Raw genomic sequence first — 24378 nt, 5'->3', positions numbered from 1 at the left:
TTAGATTAGATACACCTAATAAAGCTAGACCACCATGGAAAACCTGAAAGCACTGGATGGCCATTTCGTTCCAGTACGGGTCTCCTCAGTAGTGCGTATCCACTATCACGCTAGCGGGATTTGAGCCCATGACCTTCGGTCTCGCGCGCGATCGGTTAACTTCTAGACCACTGAGTCAGCAATGAGTCCAATGGTGTTAATGTCTAACTCTAACCAATCCACGAATTGACGTACTTTTGTTTTTGATTGATATATCACGAATAGGCAAAATTCAGAAATCTATTGAAACCCAGAAAAACCTGGACAGATGTGACTCCTTGGCAGTTTACACCCACGACCCCAACACCATGGATCGAACTCAGAAACCTCGGTCTTGCGTGCAACCGCTTAACATCTAAAACACTAAGCCATATTCCAACGGCGTATGTCTAGCTTTATCATTGTCATCTGGCAATTTTTAACAGTTTTATCTACTGTAATCATAACAGTCTGCTCATGTTTCTTGTGCTTGATTATGTCTTGGTCTGTCTCTCACTTATCCCACCTATCTTCAAATTAAACATATAGGAATATGGAATGATATTATAATTACTCGCTAGTTAAATAAATTATTTTATGGATGTTCAACACAAGAAAAATTTATAAGAGTTCTGACCTCTTAGAAGTCACGATGACGTGAAAAATCAGCTTGGAAAACCAACATTGGAATGTGACACCTGCATCAAAATTAAATGTAACTCATTCAAAGAAATAGTCAAGGGTACGGTTGTCGATCTCATGAACTAGGATACTTGTGCTAAATTTGTTTGAGTTGAAATTTTCGAGCTATTTTTTCGATAAATGTCAACTGCGATACTTGAAATCCTTTCTGAAGCTGTAAAAAGAATTTAAGCTGTTATGATAGGATTGAAATTGTTGCATTTTCCTGCATAGAATTCAGTGTCCATCATCATAAAAAAAGTCACAATGTGCGGTGTTCGAGAGTTGATGCGGTTACACAATATTCCTACATACGATCCCAACCGGGTACTCGAGGGAAAAGATTGGAATATATATAATCTGTCTCGTAGAGATTTGAGCTCTTAACGATTCAAGTCTCTTCTCTCAGAAATCGTAGCCATTTCCCGACCAATCATTTGTCAATGTTTCGGCCCAATACTGATTGGTTCAACGTATCATTTGTGTAATCTGTTTAATTATTATCAGTGGCTTATGAATTGTTTTTACTGGTTTATTATTTTTTACTAAAGAATATAAATATTACTTTATATTATAGAAATCTTAATGAGGGTCTAAATCTAAACACTATGTTCAGTTGTTTATGTTGTTCTGGTAGTCAGTAAGCCAAATTGTATACGTTTAATTTTCTATTAATGTTTGTTTTAATTGTTATGTTTCATTATACTATTTGATCGATTAGTAGAAATTGACTAAATGTTAGGAAAACAAATTAATGAGGTTCTTTGAGCTAATGACACTGAAACTGAAATACGTTTTTCATACACTTAGGTCATGCAAGATGAGAAGTGAGAAAGAACAACAACAAATCCGATCAAGCTATTACAGTGAAATAATTTTTCATCAAAGGTATACGCGTGAAAACGATGTACGTAAATTGAAATCCATATCATAATGAATGTAAAGATAGGACAAAATAAGAAACATTTAAATATGGCGGTTTGTAACGACTAAATAAATTGAACGATTGATGATTTGAAGCCTGTGATTGATTACTTTCTTCACATTACTTTTACTTTTTGTTATGCAATCACTACATCGATCAGTTACTTGTTTACTTACTTACGCCTATTACTCCCAACGGAGCATAGGCCTCCGACTGTCATTCTTCAACCCACTCTGTTCTGAGCCTTTCTTTCTAGTTCTACCCAATTGTTATTCATTCTCCTCATATCTGTCTCCATTTCTCGGCGCAATGTGTGCTTTGATCTTCCCCTTCTCTTTTGACCTTGAGGATTCCATGTGATGATTTGCCTTGTGACACAGTTGGATTCTTTCCTCAATGTGTTCTATGCAATACATTTATAATCTAGTTTGATTGTATATTCACATATATGATTCCGTTAAATGAAATGAAAGTTATTTAGAAAGAAAGTAGAATATTAGATTCAATAACCAACTAACTACTTAAATTAGGATGATAATTAAAGTTTGTTTTTATACTTTACACATTTAATGGTCATTTAATAAGATAAATTCTGTATTGAATATTATAATTATTATGTTTATTTGAATTTGTTTTATTAATTTACATTGAAAATTGAAATCAAATGTCTCAACAAAATTCAATGTACTTTTAGAATCATTTAGGTTACCTATTCAAATGATGTAAATATACAAAATGTTTACATTAGACTGAATACTTTCAGAAGGGGTTTTGTGAATATTATAGTAATTTCAATGGTTGAGATCATGAGTCGGCTGAAGCGAGACCAGCATGGAAAACTTGGAAGCACTGGACAGTCGTTTCGACCTATCATGGGACTTCTAAGCAGTGCGCACCCACGATCTCGCCCCCGCGAGATTTGGACCCAGGACCTATCAGTCTCGCGCTCTAGCGCTTAACCTTTAGACCACTCAGTCAATGTACTTTCAGAACTATTTTGTTACCTATTCAAATGATGGAAATATACAAAATGTTTACATAAGACTGAATAATTTCAGTTGTAGTGACTAATAGAATATAATGTAAATCTAAGAGAAAGGTAAAAAGTTCAGTGACCTTAATAATGTTATTGATAAACATTGTGTATCGATGTATATATTTTCTAAAATATTGTTTGTATGAATCTTTATTAAAAAAGAAGTATGTGTGAATGTTTGTTGTTGTTGTCTGGGTACAATAATTTCGTTTGTTTAAAGATTAATTAGGTGGTCAAATGAGCAGAAATGAAGGTTTCTTATGAAATAAACTGATTATTTAGATGCGCCACCGTACACCATTGTCTTCAGTGGGTTCCTATCTCACAACAGACCTGGTTGAACTCCACTGGTAACGACTTCTCACTAGAACTCCAGGAATATCTGAAGTCAGTCACTAGTGAGCAGAATGGGTTTTATGGAGATTTTTTATAAATTTCACTGGTTGTAATCAACCAGTACAGTGGAGCAACTTCCCTGTCAGTAGTTGCATGCACGTGACCATGTGAGAGTATTTCGGGAGGAAGAGCTGACTCTTCCCACTCTCGGCCATACCAGGGCATTTGGGGGAAAGAACTCAATAAATAATGTGAAACTAAAAATGTGATGTTACAAAGGCCTATATGTTAAATAGATGTATGGAAGTGAATGATTTGACAGAAATCTAAATCAGCTATTCCCAGTGATTAGCTTATGGGAATTAGTTAGAGTCTTTCAAATCACACAACAAACGTTCACCATTACTATAAATGAATGCGTAACACCTAATCACGGTGTTATTCAAACATACGCTACAAAAAATCCTTCATTATAAAATATTAAAATGTAAAACGATGAGTAAATGTCTTTCATCATCTATATACTATCAATTATTCACATCTAGTTTCAGTAAACAGTATAAACTAATTTACTTGAGAAATAATTTACAGTATAGGGACTTGTGGAGAATGTAGTAGTTTCACAGTTGAATTCACGAATCGATTTAAGCTAGACTACCCTTGGATACCTACAAGTACTGAAAGGCATTTTCGCCGTAGTACGGGACTCCTCAGAAGTACCCACCCACGATCCCACACGCGGGTTCCAAGCCTTACAGGATCTACTGGAAGTAAAAGAAGCTGCGACGGAGGACAATTGGAAAGGGATCAAAGAAGCACTAATGTGAACGTGTTAGGAGGTTCTGGATCTGAAGAGACATCATCATAGGAATTGGATTTCTATCGAAACCCTGGACATGATTCAAAAAAGGAAGAAGAAGACAACAATTAACAACAGCCGAACAACAAGAAAGAAATTTAAGGTATAAGTTAAATACACAGAAGCAAACAAGCAAGTGAAGAGGAGCATTAGAGATCACAGGCAGAAATACATAGAAGACCTAGCAACGACAGCGGATAAAGCTGAAAGAGAAGGAAATATGAAAAAAAAACTATACGACACAACGACGAAACTGGTGATGAAATACAATAAACCAAAGAGACTGGTCAAGAACAAACAAAGCAAGACAATCACTGAGATTCAAGAATAGAGGAAAGTTAGGTAGAACACTTTGAGGAACTCTTGAATAGGCCAGCCCCATTGGATTCACCGGATATCGGAACAGCACCTACAGATCTTATAGCTGTCACCATACCAACGATCGGAGAAATCAGGATGTCCGATGATCAGACAAGTCGAGCGTGAGAAAGCAGTAGGACCTGACAGCACACCATCTAAAGCATTGAAGTCAGATACAGAAGTAAATGCAAATATACTACACGTTCTATTTAGGAAGATTTGGGAGGAGGAACAAGTGCCACTGACAGACTGGAAAGAAGGATATTTCATCAAGATACAAATGAAAGGAGATCTGAACAAATGTGACGACTGCAGTGGTATCATATTTCTGTAATTACCAGGAAGGGTTTTCAACATAGTGTTGCTGAACGGATGAAGGATTCAGTAAGCACTCATCTTCGAGATCAACAGACCGGATTCCGTAAGAAATAGGTCGTGCACAGACCGAATCGCGACAACACGGACCATCGTTGATCAGTCAGTTGAATGTAATTCTTCACCATCAACCAACTTCTTTGACTATGAGAAGGCGTTTGATAACGTGGATAGAAGAACCTGATGGAAACTTCTTCGACGCTATGGTGTGAGTAGCTAGAAATATCGTCAATATCATACGGAATTCATAGGGTGTATTACACTTCAAAATTGTGAATAAAGGACCGGAGTCAGATAGGGCTGCCTACTCTCACTCTTCCTCTTTCTTATAGTGGTTGACTGGATTATGAAGACCTCGACATCTGAGGGGAAGCATCGAATAAAATTGACAGCTCGTAATAAATTAGAAGAATTGTACTTCATAGATGACCTAAATCTTCTATCCCATATACATCAACAAATGCAGGTGAGAACAGCCAATGTAGCAGCAACCTATGCAGCAGTACGCCTCAACATACACAAAAGAAAAACTAAGATCATCGAATACAGCACTTGATGGAGAAGATCTCTAAGGGGTGGGGACATTCACTTACTTATCTGGACAGTATTATTGATGAACAAGGAGGATCTGATGCATATGTTAAGGTACAGATTGACAAAGCAAAGATAGCATTTCAACAGTCGAACAACAAATGGAACTCAAAACAACTGTCAACCAATATCAAAGTCACAATCTTCAATGAGAACGTCAACACACTTCTACTGTATTGAGCTGAAACTTCGAGAACTACCTCAATCATCATCAAAAATGTACAAGTGTTGGTAAACAATTGTCTACACAAGATACTCAATGTCTGTTGGTGGGATACTATCAGCAACAGCCTACTATTTGGAGAGAACAAACCAGGTTCCATGTGAAGAGGAGGTTAGGGAAGGGTTTCGGAGATGGATGAGATATATATCACAGAAATCATTAAACTGCATCATGAGACAAGCGCCAACTGGGACTCGTGAAGGTGAACGGAAAAGAAGAGGACTAAAGAACACACTACGTCAGGAATCGGAAGTAGACATGAAAAGGATGAATAGCAACTGTAAGTAACTAGAAAGGATTGACCAGGACAGAGTTGGATGGAGAATGGTGGTGGATGGCCCATGCTCGTCGAGGAGGCGTAACAGGTGTTATTAAGTAAATACATACACATTATTATTTTACTTTGCTAAACACTGATGTAACATGTAAATGTGTAGTCTTTTTGGTTTTCAAAGTGCAATCGAACTGAAAGATGTACATTCAGTCATTAGTTAATTAATATCACACCGGTGGCTTAGTTAATCAAATTACATTGATTACAACTAGAAACTAGCTAAATGAAAACTATAAGCTTGATAACTTTATCTGATACTCTGGTAACATTCTCAATGTTTATAATTAGTATCATCAGTCTCAAACGTTCGCCTCTAAAAGTGTAGTGGATTTTGATGACCTTGTTTTTAATGGACTGTTTATAATGAGTCTGAAAATTTATATCAGATAATATTTTTGTCTTTACCTATAATATTTAATAAAAGCGTAGGCGCAGTATGCATATGAAAGTAAATGTTGACCTCTTGTATATGAAACGTAAAAACTGTAGTATATTTTTATACTATCATAGAGGAATGTGACAATCACACTAACTGTTAAGAGGATTTGATATGATATATAATCTTCAAACAGAATAGATAAGAGATGGGAAAAATCACTGGTGAAACACTACCGAAATGCATTTTTGACTTCTTAAAGTTTGACGCTCCTTTTAGGATCTAGACACTGTTAGATCCAGCTTTCCAGTCACTTTAATTATCCATGAATCACGGTAAATAGATTTCTTTTCTTTTGACTGATTCCTTTGATCTAAATCATGTTCAGGATACCTTGACAAACGTTTATACATACTCATCTTCTACACAGTGTAGGTTGCACTTTTGTCAAATAATCACTAACGTTCTTATCAAAAGATTGATTTTGAACATCAGATAATGATAAGTTATCAGTCTGCCAAAGTAAAATGAGAGTTTTGTGACAAAAAATGGGAAGCGAGTATACTTCCTCTGGATGAGAATGCTTGTTAGAAAGGCTCAGTTTTTTTCACTAAAATTTAAACTACATGTATGTTGTAAATAAAAATAATATATTTGTAATATCCCAATGAGTAGAAAATTGGATGTTGGCTCTAGTTTATCTATAAACATTCGTTAGAAACAAGACACAAGATCAACCATGAAGGAACCAAAAGGAACCAAAGACATGAAAAGAATAAATAGCATCTGGAACTACCTAGAAAGTATTGTCCGTGACAGAGTTGGATGGAGAATGGTGGTGGGTGGTCTATGCTCCTTGACGAGCATTAACAGGCGTAAATAAGGAAGTACGTTAGTGAATAATATCCATGAGAATATTTGAGCGAGGATTAGGTAGTACACTGACAAGCAAAATACAGTGTCAAACTACAGGTGACGTGATTACCTCCTGGAATCACCATCTACCGTAGTCTCGTTATAACTCAACACTCCCCACAACCCTATGCTAACGATGATCGTAAATTACTCAGATATTTTTCGGATTTATTTATAAACTACTTTATCAGGAAGAAGTAACTAAGTATATATTAGTTAAAATTATATGTTTGTGAATCACATAGAAAAAGAACATAGAATATATTAATCCAATCCAACCCGTATAATAACGAATTAGTGTGTTTTTCATTGTTGTCTGGTATAAACGAAAAGTTTCTTGAATAAAAACCGCTCAATTGATGTTAAAATTTACAGAGGTTCAGATACTTTTGAGCAATCTCGAAGCCTTTAACAAATAGATAGTTTTGTTTCATAATGTGACAATGAACATATAACTTATCTGAAAATACGTCTTTTCAAAAAAAATATTGATAAACAGAATAGTATATCTAAATCTATTTAAAAACTTTAATTCTTTGAATTCTATAGGTTTTGAGGGGATACTATGAATTATGTTTGTTTAATTCCAATTGTTGACCGTGTCATATTGTTCAAGATTTAGGTAATAAGCAGCTCTATTCATAGACGATTCTGATTGAATTACGGGTATTCGATTTCTCGATAAACTCAAAATAAGTTGTGCCATTTTTTTCCCACAATGCAAGTTTTCTAGATAACAGTTTATACAAACTAAGAAAAGTTGAAGTGACAATTATTTTAGAAAAAAAAGAACAAATCAATCAACAACAAGCAATGACTTCATTTACGTTGGTCATGGAAAACCAAACATGAAGTTCATCAATTCTGAGTGTTTATAGAGATTTACTTTAGACCCCTATTCGTAATTAAATTATGAATAACCTGGGAACTCAGCTTCTGGAGAAAAAAACAACTAAGATTTTTAGGAAACAAAATATAGAATCAAGTGTTTAGTTGTTCAAAACCCCTTTCTTTTTACCTAATTATCGGATAATATCAAATAATGATGAGAAATTTACCATGAGACTATCATACTTATTTTGTAGTGAACGATAATACAAGTGAGGACAATGGAATGTATTTAAACACAAAATTACAAAATCTCTTAGTAAAATCTGAGATCCATACAGTGAATACTTCGTTTGCAAAATATCGGTCAATGGTCTCAGACTTTATTGTTCTTTCGTTTGCATACCAATCATTCCCTGTTCTCGTTCGCTTTTCTCCAATCTTCTTAACCTTCTGCCGCCGGATATTTAATTTTCGACTTATGATACATACTTCTTATATCTATCGTCAGACAGCCAGTCAGTCAGTTACAACGTAGAACCAGGCACATACATGTATCGGTTCACGTTGTCACACCTCATTAGTACAGCAAGATGAACACCGGATTCATCGAAGCAGTTAATTTAATGGTGTAATATATAAAGGAAAGATTGCATATAAGGATATAGTACAGGAAGAAAGAATTAGTTCGTAGAAAGAAAGATATGAAATAATTTTAGTCTCATAGTTTAGGGGAAGTCAAAGAGTGTATGCACCTACGCCACTGTGATCGATTCTGAGCCATGTCACCAAGAGTCTCCAACCATTGGTTACGATAGTCACGCGGACCACAACCAAGTTGTCTGCATCTACCAACATGGCTCAGAGTAGAAGTTAGTTACTTCAAGCACTGATGCCACGTTTTGGTTTGGCCGCCCCTAACTTTCTTCCAACCATCCCCAACACTAATCAGCATTGCGCTTCGTGGTAATCGGTGTTCAGGCATACGTAACACGTGACCTAACCATCTCAGTCAGTGAAGATTCACAACCTCATCAACCGATTTACCATCATTACCTAATACCCTGCGTCTAACCTCACTATTACTTACACGGTGATCCCAACAGACGCCAGCAATATTTCTAAGGCATCTGTGGTCAAATACTAGTAGCTGATGGATATCTTCTGCTCTTAATGGCCATGTTTCGCTGTCGTAAATTAAAACAGAATGGACTGCCGCACAGTATACTCGTTCTTTTATTGATAGACGGATATCTCGCCTTCGTCATAGGTGACGTACGTTGGCAAAAGCCAAGAGAGCTTTTCGAATCTGTGCTGAGATTTCGTCAGACACCAACCCATTTGGGCTGATCAGACTTCCAAGATAAGTGAAGTTGTCAACATGTTCGACTACTTCACTCCCTATCCTTAGTTCGAGTGTTGATGCACACCAGTCCTGAGGCAACAACTTGTATTTAGAGGGGGAGAAACGCATCCCAAACATCCTGGCATTGTTGCTCAGTGCTACCAAAAGACCGCATTTCATCAGCGACTTCACCAAACAGGACTACATGATCTGAGTATTCTAAGTCGATAAGTGGACCTCCTGGTGGAGATCAATGCCCGAAGATCACCATTGTCGGACGCCGATAAGTATGCCTGTGTTCTAGAACCTGACGAATGGTGAATATGTGGTCGATGCAGCCACGACTAGGTCTGAAGCCAACTTGATTGTCTCGTGTTTGCTGTTCACGAGTCTTAGTTAGGTGTCCGATAATTTTCGAGGCTAGTATTTTAGATATTATATTAGTTAAACTAATCCCTCTATGGTTATCGTAGGATGATTTTAACCCTCTCTTATATATTTGGATGATAAGTGGTTGTGACCAGTCAGATGGGATAACGTCTGACTCCCAGATCTTAGCTAAAATATTAGTCAACTAATCGCTTAAACTGAACCACCATACTTAAAGACCTCTGGAGCCAATCCATCTGGACCAGCTGCTCTTTCTTGTTTCAGATTAGCCATAGCCTTTTAAACTTCAGCTAGAGTCGGGCGATCTACTTCAATGTTCCATTCACACTGTCTGGGAATGGTGGGTAGTTGTAGAGTAGCTGAAGTCCATCTGAACTGCTCCTTAAAGTGTTCCACTCATCGTTTTAAACGTCTGGACTGAGAGTAGATAAGAGTGTCGTCTTTTCCCGAAACGATCTCACTTGGTTCTGTTTAGTCAAGCTTTGAGAAATTGTCAAGTAAGGAAAGAAAATTTCAAGCGTTCAGTTTAAATATATTTAAATGTTATCTATTTCTGTGTAGGATTCGTCATTGCTAATAATAAGCGATTTAGAGACTAATCATAAAAATTATGGTGGAAATAATCGAATGAATAGGTTATTTTTGAAAACTACTGCATTTAAAGTGATCAGGTGTATAAATAGGATACTTGTGAAAACCGAATGAAATTTTCTTCTCTATGCAAAGAATACATGAATAAGGTTATTGCAGATTTGAACAAATAATTCACAGGGAAATAATCAGGTTATATCAAGAATATATAGCCAAAATATTCTTCTTGTATAAATATAAACATAATGTACTTTATCGGAATTCAAGTGAAAGCGTTACATAACATTTCATTTTTACAACTGATAAAAAGGTATTACAAAAGAATTCAAAAATATCATGTGACATAGGTAGAAGAATATTGAAATTTTATACAAAACACTTAATTAAGATTATCAATGTAAAAAGTTAACTATCAGTATAGGGGTTGTGAAGATTGTTAAGTTTTGATTGAGATCATGAACCGATTGATGTTAAACCACCATTGTAAACCTGGAGGAACTGGACGGCAGTTTCATCCTACTGTGGGACTCGTCAGCAGTGCGCATCCACGATTCCACTCACGGGATTCGAACCCAGGGAAATTCAGTCTCGCTCGCGAACGCCTAACCTACTGAACCACTGAGCCGGCATCCAATGGTGTTAATGTCTAACCTCAACCAATCCACGAATTTGCGCAACCACCTTCCATTGTACTGAGGTAGACACCTGTTTCTACCAGAATACTGAAGTAGCCTTAAACAGGAATTGAAAGTTGTCGTTATTGTTAAATCAATTTGATATATATTCCTGTATGTCCATTTCATATTGAAATATTCTAGATTATCTTTGAGGTAAACATACTTTGGTGAATATAGACTAGTTTTAAAATGCTTTTTGCAAGTGTCATAATGTACTTAGTATTCATTTAAATTAAGATCATATGGTCAGTAAAGGTGTCATGTATTATATTTTAAATTGTTTTAATTACGGAATTAGTTTATTTACCTTATAAAAATACATGATTTGAACATAATGTATGAATGAACAGAACTAATTGACTTCTTGTCAAAATCATACTTTAGTCATGCTGATCTGTTAGATTTAACTGAGTTACTTCGTCAATACTAGTTTCTAATTGGAATGATTACAAAGGAAAGTTAATTACAGTAAACAATAGTGTAAATGAGTGAATATTAGGCTTGAAACAATGATTTCGCAAATGATTTTCAGGTTTCCAGGTTTTCCATGATGGTATAGCTTCAATTGACACATGATCTTAACTGTTTAAAATGATTTTCAGGTTTTTCCAGTGATTTACAACTTGAATGGTTGTAAATTTTCATGAAAAGTTCAATTTTATCATTAAGTTTACCAATATTTACTACTATAACTTCCATTAACAACAGAAATCTCACAGTTTTATTTTCTTTCAATTATTCAAGTAACTAGGTAGATGGCATTCACAACTGAACACTTCAGTTATTCTGATCACACATCAGTCAATGTGTTGGCCAGGATTATTTATTATTCTAATGTTACTATATTAAACTGGTTATGGAATAGTAGACAGATAAACAGTAACAGCGAAAGACAAAATATAGAATACTAAAAATATGGAAATGTGGAGTTCTATAGGACAGGCTTATTGAAATTATATATTGAAGCTCATTTCCGAATCTTCTTAACATGCTTGTTGAAGAAGTTGAACAATATAATATTCAAGTTCCTTTTAAGGAACAACTACAAGAAGACATTCAATGTAGCAGCAGCTTCTGAATCAATAGGCAACGACATTCACAAGACAAAAAGCAAGATTCTCAAATACAACCAAAAGAACACCAACCCGATAACACTTGGTAGGGTAAATATGCACGTAACTGGTCAACATCATCGATGAACAAAGAGAATCTGGTGCAGATGTAAATGCAAGGATTGGCAAAGCAAAGATAGCATTTCAACAGTCGAACAACAAATGGAACTCAAAACAACTGTCAACCAATATCAAAGTCATAATCTTCAATGAGAACGTCAACACACTTCTACTGTATTGAGCTGAAACTTCGAGAACTACCTCAATCATCATCAAAAATGTACAAGTGTTGGTAAACAATTGTCTACACAAGATACTCAATGTCTGTTGGTGGGATACTATCAGCAACAGCCTACTATTTGGAGAGAACAAACCAGGTTCCATGTGAAGAGGAGGTTAAGGAAAGATTTCGGAGATGGATGAGATATACATCACAGAAATCATTAAACTGCATCATGAGACAAGCACGAACTTGGAATCGTGAAGGTGAACGGAAAAGAAGAGGACTAAAGAACACACTACGTCAGGAATCGGAAGTAGACATGAAAAGGAGGAATAGCAACTGTAAGTAACTAGAAAGGATTGACCAGGACAGAGTTGGATGGAGAATGGTGGTGGATGGCCCATGCTCGTCGAGGAGGCGTGACAAGTGTAAGTAAGTCGGTAGGTGTCAAACGATCGCTAAACAGTCTCACGAAAATTAATGCGTAGTGTAAACATTGTCATTCTATTTTCTATTCCATAGTTTTAATAAACAAAGGTTGATGTGTATAAGCATTATCAAACTATGGATACAGTGTTTATTTGATTTTAAGTTTACTTTGTGATGTGATTCTCTGTCAATGCGAGTATTTGGGACAGAATACTTGTACAAACACCGTCAAACGATGACTATTCTGTCATCATCATTTGAAAATCTGCATTCATTCCGAATCATTCATGACGTATTGGAACCAGTTCGATTGGGTTTTAATTTCAACTCGAAGTAAATTCATCTGGAATCAAATGACTGAATAGTAGGAGGTGAATTTCTGAACACCTACCTTTGTATCATTTCAGATAGAAGATGCCAGCTGATAGATGACGCTATACGATAAATCTCGTCTCACGGACATGAATAACAGTTTATATACTTTGAATCTCGTTTTAAATGAAATCAATTACTGATTTTCATGTTTCGTTATTGACGATTTATTACAACTTTTAGGGTATTGGATCACAATGAACAACATGGGGAAAATAAGGAATTGAGTAAATTCTATACGAAACTGTACAAAGCGGATGAGAATAAGCTTCGACCTGGTATAGATTACAAACTCAATTTACAAGGTAATTCCAATTCCATTTTTGTCAATCTGTATAGACATATTGAATAGTGTCCTAACAAGTCATGATAGTATTTTCTCTGTGATAAATATAATATTGTTTGTTCACTGAGTTCATCAACATTGTTCCTCGTTTCTATTACACTGAAATGACTACTGAAATTCAGAAGTAATTAGATGAATGGGAATTCACAAACTCTCACAGATAAATTCATAGAGATTAGTAAGTGATTGTACTGAGTATGTTATTGGATTAACCGTTGAGTTCGAAGTGATGGTTGTTATATTCGCGTCTCATTGTGAACATCATTGATTGTATGTTGATCCATCCGACTGACCAGAACGAGATATAATGCAATGTGTCTTCTGAATTCCACTGTCAGTTACGAGGCAAATACTGTGAATGGAAACAGTCATTTGATTTATTGGTGATTGGTTGTGAACACGGCTGGTTGAAATGTTGCTGGAGAGTGTAAAGTGTTAGTTTACTGATGTGCTAGTTATGTGTTAAATGTCTACAGAATTAGCTGATTGTTCACCAATTTCATGTATTATTTGCATCGTTTTCAAAACTCATATAGTGATGATGAACATAACAGTGCATTATGATTCTGTTCATCTCTGACTAAGAACAATGAAAGTTTATGGAATAAGAAAATGTTGTTGTTTAATTTTGAATGATGTATCGTTGAAATGATATAGTGTGTGTTTTACATCTAGTAGTGAAATTGAGTAATTTGGCATATCTAATATCGAAAACATTCACTACCTGAAACTCATTCATTTGGAAAAAAATATAAAACTCATATATGATAGTTATATGGTTTTAGACATTTATTATTTATTTATTTATTTTAACACATAGATATCGGTACAAGGATCACCAAATACATATGCTCCCCACAAATCTCAACTGATATGTGTGAGGGCTGTGATAATGCCCGGGTGCCAAAACCGAAGCAGGTGGTTCTCTCAGGGAGCCACACACGGAGCCTTCGACCTGAAGGTCTGATCTATAAGGTAGTGGAGCATCGTAAGGAGATGCAGTCCCATAGTAGCCGGTGACCAATGATTGGTTCATACGCCATTTGTTCCTTCAGGACTCTGGAGCCCATGTGGACCATTGGTTAGGAATCAGGGTTTTCCAACTCCCTTGGGTGGATCCTCCATATCCACCAGCCCGGTTAAAGCGCCAGACATTCTTTTTCGTCCTCTCAATTTCGTAAACAACACCCATGATGCGAGAAGGCAATGAGTAGGACTTCCCTGGCAGAGGCTATATACGCATGGCCATGTGAAAGCATTTGGAGAGGGAGAGCGGACTCTCCCCACTCTCGGCCGTACCAGGGCATTTGGGGGCAACTGAGTATCTAATATATTTATGAGTCTCGTGAAGTAAATAATAACTGATACCAAATAGTGCTTTACAATATGAGTGACGATTTTTCGTTGTTTTTAAAATCAAGGTGTATAATGTGAATACATCCTCTTTGTTTACACAATAGGTTACATTAACAGTGTTAATTAATAGAAATATTAGTGAGATATTTGTTTAAAACTTTTACATATTATTCATAAATCGATGATTTTTCCTTGGTATCTATAACTAGCCAAATTATGTGGTGCTCAGTTTAACGATCATATTAAATGTCGAACTAAACTACGAGATTTAACGTTAAATCAATAAATTTATAATGCCTTGATCTTCATTCGAACAAACTATGTCTCTAGATCTAATCAAAAAGTTGACGTTTATCAATGTCAACATGAAGAAGGACTTGACTGAGATGGTGGAGAAGATTTGTTGCTCAGGCGGATGATTTCGATGGAGTTTTGTTCTGAGCTTGATAGAAGTAAAAGTATAAGTTTGTGCTGATGATGTCATCCAGAAGAACGATGAAGGCTCCACGACCAAACCATCCAGCTCAGAGAATAAAAGTTCATCAAAAGGACTTGATTAGACACTAGTGATGGCACGTGACCGTAGTTTGAGAAAAATATCTCGACATTTTTAATCCGTGTCTTAAAGTTTATGAATCTGAATAGTTACTTATGTTTTTTTTTAAACTTCAAACCGTTTCCGATTTATGACACTTTTTAAGGTGATTGACAAATGATTGATCCAACACAAGAAAAATAAACCAACCAAGATACTCAATAGCACTACTGAGAACCACAGTCATCAATCGATTTCAAATATATTCAAATCTATTAAAGTAAAATGTGACTGAGTCAAATGCCTACAGCTTTAAGCAACACATATTAATTGAATATTACCACTTGTTTGATAGGATTTGTTTTTCCATTTAATTCTCCTTTATTAATAGAACATATAGATCAGTACGATCCGTTCATAGACCTGTCACCCGATCCATTGTTCAAATACGTTAATGAAGATACATTCAAGACCAGACCCACATTCTCAAGTAAGTTTTATAAATAATTGTTATAATTTATAGATCTTTCGTGACAATGAAGTTTCTTTAAATAAAATCCCATGATAATCGAGTCAAACATCAAATAATGGATCGAGACGATGTTCATAAAACAATTATTGAAAATTCACCTCATTGTTTTGTAATACAAAACTAACGTAAAGGGCAAATAATAATAATAATAATAATAATAATAATAATTATTATTATTATTATTATTATTATTATCAGAATGGGTGTTTGTGAAGATTGCAGTAATTTTAATAGTTCAATTCATGAGTTGATGTGCATTGCTAAGGAGTCTCATACTAGGACGAAACGGCTGCCCAGTGCTTCCAGGTTTTCAATGGTGGTCTAACATCCATCGATTCATGATCTCAATCAAAAATATAAAATCTATTAACATGTATTGTTACTCAAAAATTTCGAAATATTTTGTTTTAATAAACCAGTATTTTTGTGCCCTTACAGTTTATTCGCTAAGCTATTCGTTCAGTCATTTTATTGGAACTGAACAAAATATTGAGCAACTACGAATACGCTTTCATTTATTGTGACTTTATTTATCATGAAACTACTTCGATCTGACTAATGATTTAGTTGTAAAATAGAAATCAATATTCAGAGAAGGGTGTTTGTGGATATTATAGTTATTTAATAGTTGAATTCATGAGTCATTTAAAGCTGGACAATTATGGAAAACCTGGAGGCGCAGGACAGCCGTTTCATCCTATTGTAGGACTCCTAAACGGTGTACATCCACGATCCTGCCTCTCGAGATTCGAACCCAGCACCCCTCGGTCTCGCGCGCACGAACGTTTAACCACTAGGCTACTGAGCCGTCATCTAACGGTGTTAATGTCCAACTTCAACCAATCCAAGAAATTGTGCCACCGTCGACCATTGTCTTAAGTGAGTTGCTATCTAACAACTGACCCGGTTGAACTCCACTGGTCACTGCTTCTCAATAAAACTTCAGGAAATATTTCTTGGAGACCGTCAATAGTGAACATATGGTGGTTATAATCAGAGAGGGATTTTTGTGAACACAATATTTATTTAATAGTCGAATTCATCAGTCAATTGAAGCTAGACCACCATGAAAAACCAGGACGCACTGATAAGTCCTGGGTTCAAATCTCGCGAGGCGGGATCACGAATGCACACTGCCTAGGAATTCCACAGTAGGACGAAACGGCTATCCAGTGCTTCCAGGTTTCCATGGTAGTCTAGCTTCGACTGACTCATGAATTCAACTACTAAAACAGATCAATATCTCAATCAATATTGAGCTAATTGAATTCTAATTCATTCGGCTTCGGTTCTAAACTGACATTCATACTTGTATCATAAAATATGTATAGTATGGCGTTTGTTTCTTTCTTAAACTGTTCCAATTTTTCAACATTCGATTTAGGAAACCATCCACATACTTAGATATTTATGGTTGTCCATTGTTTCATAAGTGATTAAACGGATAGTTAAACATGTTTATGTCATAAAATTATTACAGCTTGAATTCAAAACTATATTTATACTTTAGAGTTCATTACATTACTGGATAACTACGATCCTGAAGTTGATATGACTGAGATCGTCACAGAAGAAGATAGGGAGGAAGATGATTTTATCAATGAATTGCTAAAAACGAAAATCATGAAAATGACTTATGATTTCCTAGTTGAAAAACAAAAGATATCAGGAGGAATTGATGATTTTGGAAAACTCTTGAAGGATTTGTGGTTCAAGCGATATAAACTTAGACGGTAAGTTTAGAGTGATTCGAATACAATTGTTATATTGACTAATAGAATATTGAGAGATTGATGAAATAAAGTTGGATGATGACATGAACTGACAGCTTCTCGGAAAAGCGAGTCTAACAACTTGTCTTACCACTAGGTGTTGCCTTATTTAGCTACAATAACAGAAATAGAAAAGTGTACCTTGTTTTAATCACTGTATTCCATAAACTGGAATGAAACATTTAAATGTGACCTGAGGATCTATCTACCTAGTTGGTTTTCGAGTGACATCAGAAAATTTCTTAGCGCCATAGGATCGTGCAGGTTTACGAATTATCATATTAAGCTGAATTTCTATTTAACTTCGCTCAAAAAAATACTATACTGGTAGATTGATCTAACAGTTACGACGTTTCTTGAGTTCATTCTACATATCAGTAGTTTTATCTTCTATAGATTATGTTAGAACCTCTAAATTGTATCTAAATTATTCTCCTGTAGTTTTCACACTCGACTGGTTATTTTTAAAAATGATGAATTATTTCCATATAACATTTTTGAGTTAGTACCATTTAAAGCGTGTACAGACCAAATCGCAACTCTACGGATCATTGTGTAACAATCAATTGAATGGAATTCATCACTCTACATCAACTTCATTGACTACGAAAAGGCATTTGATAGCGTGGACAGAACAACACTATTGAAGCTTCTTCGATACTATGGCGTGCCTCAGAACATAGTCAATATCATACAGAGTTCATATGATGGATTACACTGCAAAATTGTGCATGGAGGACAGTTGACAAAGTCGTTCGAAGCAAAGACCAGTGTCAGGCAAGGTTGCTTACTCTCACCCTTTCTCTTTCTCCTGCTGATCGACTGGATCATGAAGACATCAACATCTGAAGGGAAACACGGGATACAGTGGATATCTAGTATGCAGCTGGACGATCTAGACTTCGCAGATGATCTGGCCCTCTTATCGCAATCCCAACAACAGATGCAGAAGAAGACGACCAGTGTGGCAGCAGCCTCAACAGCAGTAAGTCCCAACATACACGAAGAGTAAAGCAAATTCTCCGATACAACACAGCATGCACCAATCCAGTTACAATTGACGGAGAAGATTCGGAAGATGTAAGAACTTTTACATATTTGGGCAGCATCATTAATGAACATGGTGGGTCTGATGCATATGTGAAGGCACGGATCGGTAAAGCGAGAGCAGTATATTTACAACTGAAGAACATCTGGAACTCAAAACAACTGTCAACCAACACCAAGATCAGGATTTTCAATACAAATGTCAAGACAGTTCTACTGTATGGGGCAGAAACCTGGAGAAATACGAAAGCCATCATCCAGAAGATACAGGTGTTTATTAACAGTTGTCTACCCAAAATACTTCGTATCCGTTGGCCGGACACTATTGACAACAACCTACTATGGGAGAGAACAAATCAGATCCCAGAGGAGGAAGAAATTAGGAAGAAGTGCTGGAAGTGGATAGGACACACATTATGGAAGGCACCCAACTGCGTCACAAGACAGGCCCTCACATGGAATCCTGAAGGCCAAAGGAAAAGAGGAAGACCAAAGAAATGGAGATAGACATGAGAAAAATGAACAAGAATTGGATGGATCTAGAAAAGAAGGCACAGGACAGAATGGGTTGGAGATTACTGGTCGGTGGCCAATGCTCCATTAGGAGTAACCGGCGTAAGTAAGTAAGTAAGTAACCATTTAAAGCACCATCAGAGAATACAAAGTATAAAGAAAATGTCTAACTTTGATTCAAAACTCTGTATCAGTGTTGATTCATTTCATGATCAAAAACAAATTTTTCTTGAACATACAAGCGATTCATAATTTAGGAGAAGAGTTTAAGCTTTTTGTAATGAAACAGATTATTTTAAATTTTATTCAACCATAGAAATTTTCATATATTCAATATGATGTAGTACGTGCGTTCAGAAAATATTCCACTAGAAAAATTTCTATCAAATAGTATCAGATAATTATCATATGAATACAGTGATCTTGAGTGCTGTTAGAGGTATGAGGGTGGTCATCACCTTCCGGTTTCCCACACCATGAAAAGGCTCTTCTAGAGGTACCTGAAAAGGAAATTGGATTAGAGGTGGTCTTATTGATCTGAGAGCGTGATCGCAGTGCCCAAAGGACAACTGTTTGAGGCCGGTCGCACACAACATTTTTGTGAGTAGTTTTCGTGTTAGCCCCGTACTTGTTGAGACCTTACCACCGGAGACGTGAGTCCGTGGGATAAGGCGAGGTGTGGATTTTTAAAGTAGATCTTTTCTAACCCTACCTCACCTTGTGGGAATTCAGCAACGTTGTTATACTGGTTTTCTGAGGGAAACACCCTACTACGGTCACACTTCTGTACAGTCAGCGGTACGACTTCGCCATCGGACGTTGAGTTTGCTGCTTTTAGTCTTTCTGCTCTTCAACCAAACTGTCTGGCATGATAGGACCTTGTTGTTGATTAATTAATTGAAAGCACTGTTAGTTATAAAGATTTAAAAGTTTTCAATAATTTCTCATCAGGTTCTACAATCATAAATCCAAATTAATAATCCATAAAATTGGCCAGATTTAAGGCAGAGTACATCATTTGGAATTTGTAATGTGTGAATTGAGAATTGTTGTTTGTTATATAAAATCAATTCAGTTCGTTAATGTTGGGGCTGTTTAATATAAAGTGTTAACTTGAATCAGGTTATAAGCGAAATGAAATTGTGCGATAAATGATCAGAAGCCCCTTTGGGGCTACTATCAGTTCAAAACTCCGATAAAGGAGGAGGGTTGGGCATGGGCTTATCGATTCCATCTTGTAGAAAACGAACTCGCTAAAATAACGCCAAGCAGGAAAAGAAATAACGCATTTACTAGCAGTATTTCACAATTGAATCGATCAAGTTAATACTAACAGATCAATTTGAGCAGATATTCATTTAAGTAGTCTCAACAAATTGTTTAAATCTGTATATTTCCAGTTTATTATAATAATTTATTTTTTTATATTTTACACATTATATGGATTCTGTGTGCCATGAATAATAATGAATGGTTGATAAAAAACATAATGATGAAAAAAATAATAATATAATGGTCAATATAAAGTGGAGATTCATCCGCATTTGAGCATATATTTGTTGGTGAACATAAAGGATCCAAGATGCTTGGATTACATAATTGGATTCAATTTTATTTGAAAGAAAAGAAGAAGGAAATAAATTATTATGGATGGAAGAAGAGTGTAAGCATTTTGTATCTTTTGGTATTTGTGTATATTTATCATATGATTTGTAGCTCAGGTAGATGATTTTGATGAAGTTTTGTTCTCTGAGCTGGATGGTTTGGTCGTGGAGTTTCTATCTGAAGTTTGTGCTGATGATATCGTTCAGAAGAACGATGAAATCTCCATAATCACACCATCTATCTCAGAGAACAAAACTCCAACAAAATATTTATCATAATAAGTGATAAATAAAGAGATTTTTCACTTCCACTGTTTAACAGATCAACTATTAAGATTGAAATAATTTCCGAAATTGGGTTCATGAGGATACCGATAGCATCATCTGTAATTGATGTATATTGAATATTAGAAGATGATAGGAACAAAAAAGCATTAACTGAGACACTTTCATTCAATGTGTTCTGAAAAGAACACAATGTTTCGATTGTAGAATAAATAGCTTCATGTATATTAATACCCCTATCCACAAACATTTATTCGACAACACTAAAAGAAATTTAGTTAATTAATACAAAGGTTTTCACTGCTTTAAAAGATATAGATAACTGTATCTTATAACTTCCAGTGAATGGTAAGAATAGCTAGAAAAGAAAACGCAACTAGAAGTTGATACTTGATATTATTACTCATAAATCTTACAACGAGTGATAAATTTCCTAAATAAACAAACTCTATTGTACATTTTAATCGAAAACAACTTCGCTTTTATAAGCAAAAATGGATAGCGGTTATCAGTGGAATCCAGGATGCGCGTTTCATCCTATTTCAGACTCGTCAGCTGGATGTACCTGCATCTCAGAGTTGATGTTCACTCTGAGAGTCGAACCCAGTACCGTTCGTTTCAAACGCCATTGTGTTATCCACTTAGCTATTGACTCATGATAGCCACTAGCATTTGAAATGGGGTGAAGTTTAAATTCACTTGATATTGTTTACTTGTATCTTCCCATTGTTATTTAAGACTGTAATTGATAAGTAGATAACACAATGGCGTTTGAAGAGAACGGTACTAGGTTTGACTCTCAGAGTGAACATCAACTGTGAGATGTAGGTGTATCCAGCTGATGAGTCCTAAATAGGACGAAATGAGCATCCTAGATTCCATCTTTACTTATAATGCATGTGAATTAAGGCAATCTCAAGGACATACATACAGTATACACATATGCCAATAAGTGACTGATCAATTATAATCCTAAACATCAATGGGAAGATACAAGTAAAACAAAAACCAAGTGAATTTAAACTTCACGTTTACTTTATAAACCATAAAAAGTTACAGAATTATTGTGTAGAGATTAAATTTTACTTGTATCAAATATCGGTCAATATTGAAAATATTCATGTAAATAAATTCTATGTTAGTTTAATACTTTCGTTATAATTTCGTCTTGATATTTATTGTTTGTTTGTTGATTCATTCGTTTGATTATAGACTCTTCATGAACATTTAATCACGATAGAATATCTTGATGAAAATAAATATAGAAAACCGATGGGTTCAGTTTTTGTTGGATCATCACCAGAATTTGATATTGCTATTTATACAGTTACATTTTTATTAAGTGCTAGACGTTGCACTACAGTAAAAATTGATGGATGTGAAATACAAATAATTTGTGAAAAATTAACACCTACTGAAATGAGTACATGTTATATGACATAACATAAACGAATGAAATTTATTACCAAAATATTAAAAGAACAATGAATTGTTTCATCATAATATTGATTAAATAAAATATTTTAATGAAATCTTTATTCTATACTTTTATATTAGAGAAATATTATAGAAAAACTATTTAATAGAAGGTAGTAGTATCAAATGAAACATGATAAGAATGAAACGGCCGTCCAGTGCTTCCAAGTTTTCCATGATGGTCTAGCTTCACAATTGACTCATGGGTTCAACTGTTGAAATTACTACAATCTTCATAAAACCCCTTCTGATACAAGATAAGTTGTCTAGATTTTTGTATTGACGATGATATTATTGATTGATTGGTAGATTGATTTCATAAATGTGATTATCTACTAGATTCAAACTTTAAAATCGATAGCTGGAAGGATTGTTTAACATAAAATATCTATGATTATGTTACTAGGTACATTTTGAGTCATAAATTTGAAGTGGATAAAATTAGGCTAAAGTTTATACTATAGTTATTTAAGGTCATGTATCATATTGATCTTCACACTTTAAAGAAGAGAATATTTCAAAGTGATATTAGTTTTCAAAACTGGTTAACATAGTGTAAGTAGCGATACACTGTAAATCATTGATATTAATCTGTGAAGGTGGAGTTGTAAGCAGTTAAGTGAATAGGTTGAAACGACTTTATTGATGTAATAAATTATATGATATAGAAAGTCGGTTTTCATCAGTGTTTCATATAATAGCTTCATCGTGTCTTTAGTAATACAATCTATGAAGATATTATTAACTCTATTAACTAGGCTATTTATCAAGCACCGTTTCTATTGAACTGGAAAATATGTGCATAAACTAAGATACTATAGTAGTGGACGAGAACACAAGTGAGGACAACCGAATGGATTCGAACACAACATTACAGAAAGTCGTAGAAAAATATAAGAATCATACATTGAATACTCAATTTGCAAAATGTCAATCAATTGTCTCAGACTTCACTGTTCCTTCATGTCCACAGCAATCATTCACTGTTCTCGTTCTCTTTTCTTCGATCTTCTTTACCTTCTCCCACCAGACATTTCACTTTTGAATGATGATACATACTACTTATATCTATCGACAACGGTAGCACACACCACACTATCCTATCTATTTCAACCATTCTCAGTCGCTTACCATTTTGGGGCAGAGGAATCCTAGAGACTCTCAATCTGCATAAATTAGTTTTAAAAACTAAGAATAAGAAATTTCTCAAAATCAATGAGCTTGGAGCCTAAATAAAACCCCACATGTATTAATAGCAGCTCGTGTACTACATCGAAATAAATCTTACAGTAATAATGGAAGATTTGATTTATTTGAATTTGAATTTAATCTGTTTCACTTTTTGAGGCATCATGTTCAGGAAGTGCAACAGTTCATCTGAGTTTCCACATCTCTTCAGTCAGAGTAAATTTGAGAGTCCATTCAAGGAATTCTAATACGTAAGGTTCAAATAATCTTACGTCTCTATTGGTCGATTATTTTGAAAGTTATGTTAGGTTTCACACGAGATGGAAGTAAATGTTTATGGCATTCAAATAATATATACTTGACCTGAATAGAAAATGACAAGGAATATGACTCACAAATAAATCACCAGAACTCTAAATTGCAAATGAAAGTTTCAGTCGAGATCTCTTAACTGTGAATCGATGTTTCTTGTTGCCCTGGGATCAGATGTATATGTCGTAAAATCTTTCTGAATGATTCAGAATTATCCACATTCTTTGTCAAGAACGATTAGTGATGCAGACACTTTGAAGGCTAAGTCCATCATAAGTAATCACATACTATTTTATTTCCTTATCGCTCTACACGCTTGCAAGTTTTAAACATGTCAAAACAGAGTGGACTGCTGGTAATATAGTTTACTAAAAGGTGAGGATCTTACAGGTTTTTCTATAGTGGGCAATTATTAA

At 35.2% G+C, this 24378-nt stretch overlaps 1 protein-coding gene across 2 annotated transcripts; it reads left to right on the top strand.

Annotated features, from left to right (window-relative positions):
* Positions 1 to 1948: 1948 nt before the first annotated feature.
* MS3_00002275 (uncharacterized protein) lies at positions 1949 to 23769 on the top strand (the record flags this gene model as incomplete). Of its 2 annotated transcripts, XM_051209846.1 has the most annotated exons (7): positions 1949 to 5526; positions 12379 to 12635; positions 13180 to 13301; positions 15625 to 15723; positions 17276 to 17498; positions 20625 to 20760; positions 22199 to 23769. In XM_051209846.1, exons 5-7 carry the CDS (start codon positions 17317 to 17319, stop codon positions 22427 to 22429), a joined length of 549 nt encoding a protein of 182 aa, XP_051075318.1. In that variant the 5' UTR covers positions 1949 to 5526; positions 12379 to 12635; positions 13180 to 13301; positions 15625 to 15723; positions 17276 to 17316. The 2 variants fall into 2 exon arrangements, with proteins under 2 accessions (XP_051075318.1, XP_012792173.1); XM_012936719.2 differs by lacking the exons at positions 1949 to 5526; positions 12379 to 12635 and adding an exon at positions 12636 to 12957 and having other exon boundaries at positions 22199 to 22429.
* Between the last annotated feature and the right edge of the window lie 609 nt (positions 23770 to 24378).

The sequence above is a fragment of the Schistosoma haematobium genome, chromosome 1, assembly GCF_000699445.3.
Source record: "Schistosoma haematobium chromosome 1, whole genome shotgun sequence".
Classification (NCBI taxonomy): domain Eukaryota; kingdom Metazoa; phylum Platyhelminthes; class Trematoda; order Strigeidida; family Schistosomatidae; genus Schistosoma; species Schistosoma haematobium.
Note: the sequence above shows the minus strand (reverse complement) of the source record. Positions and strands in the feature narration are given on the sequence as shown.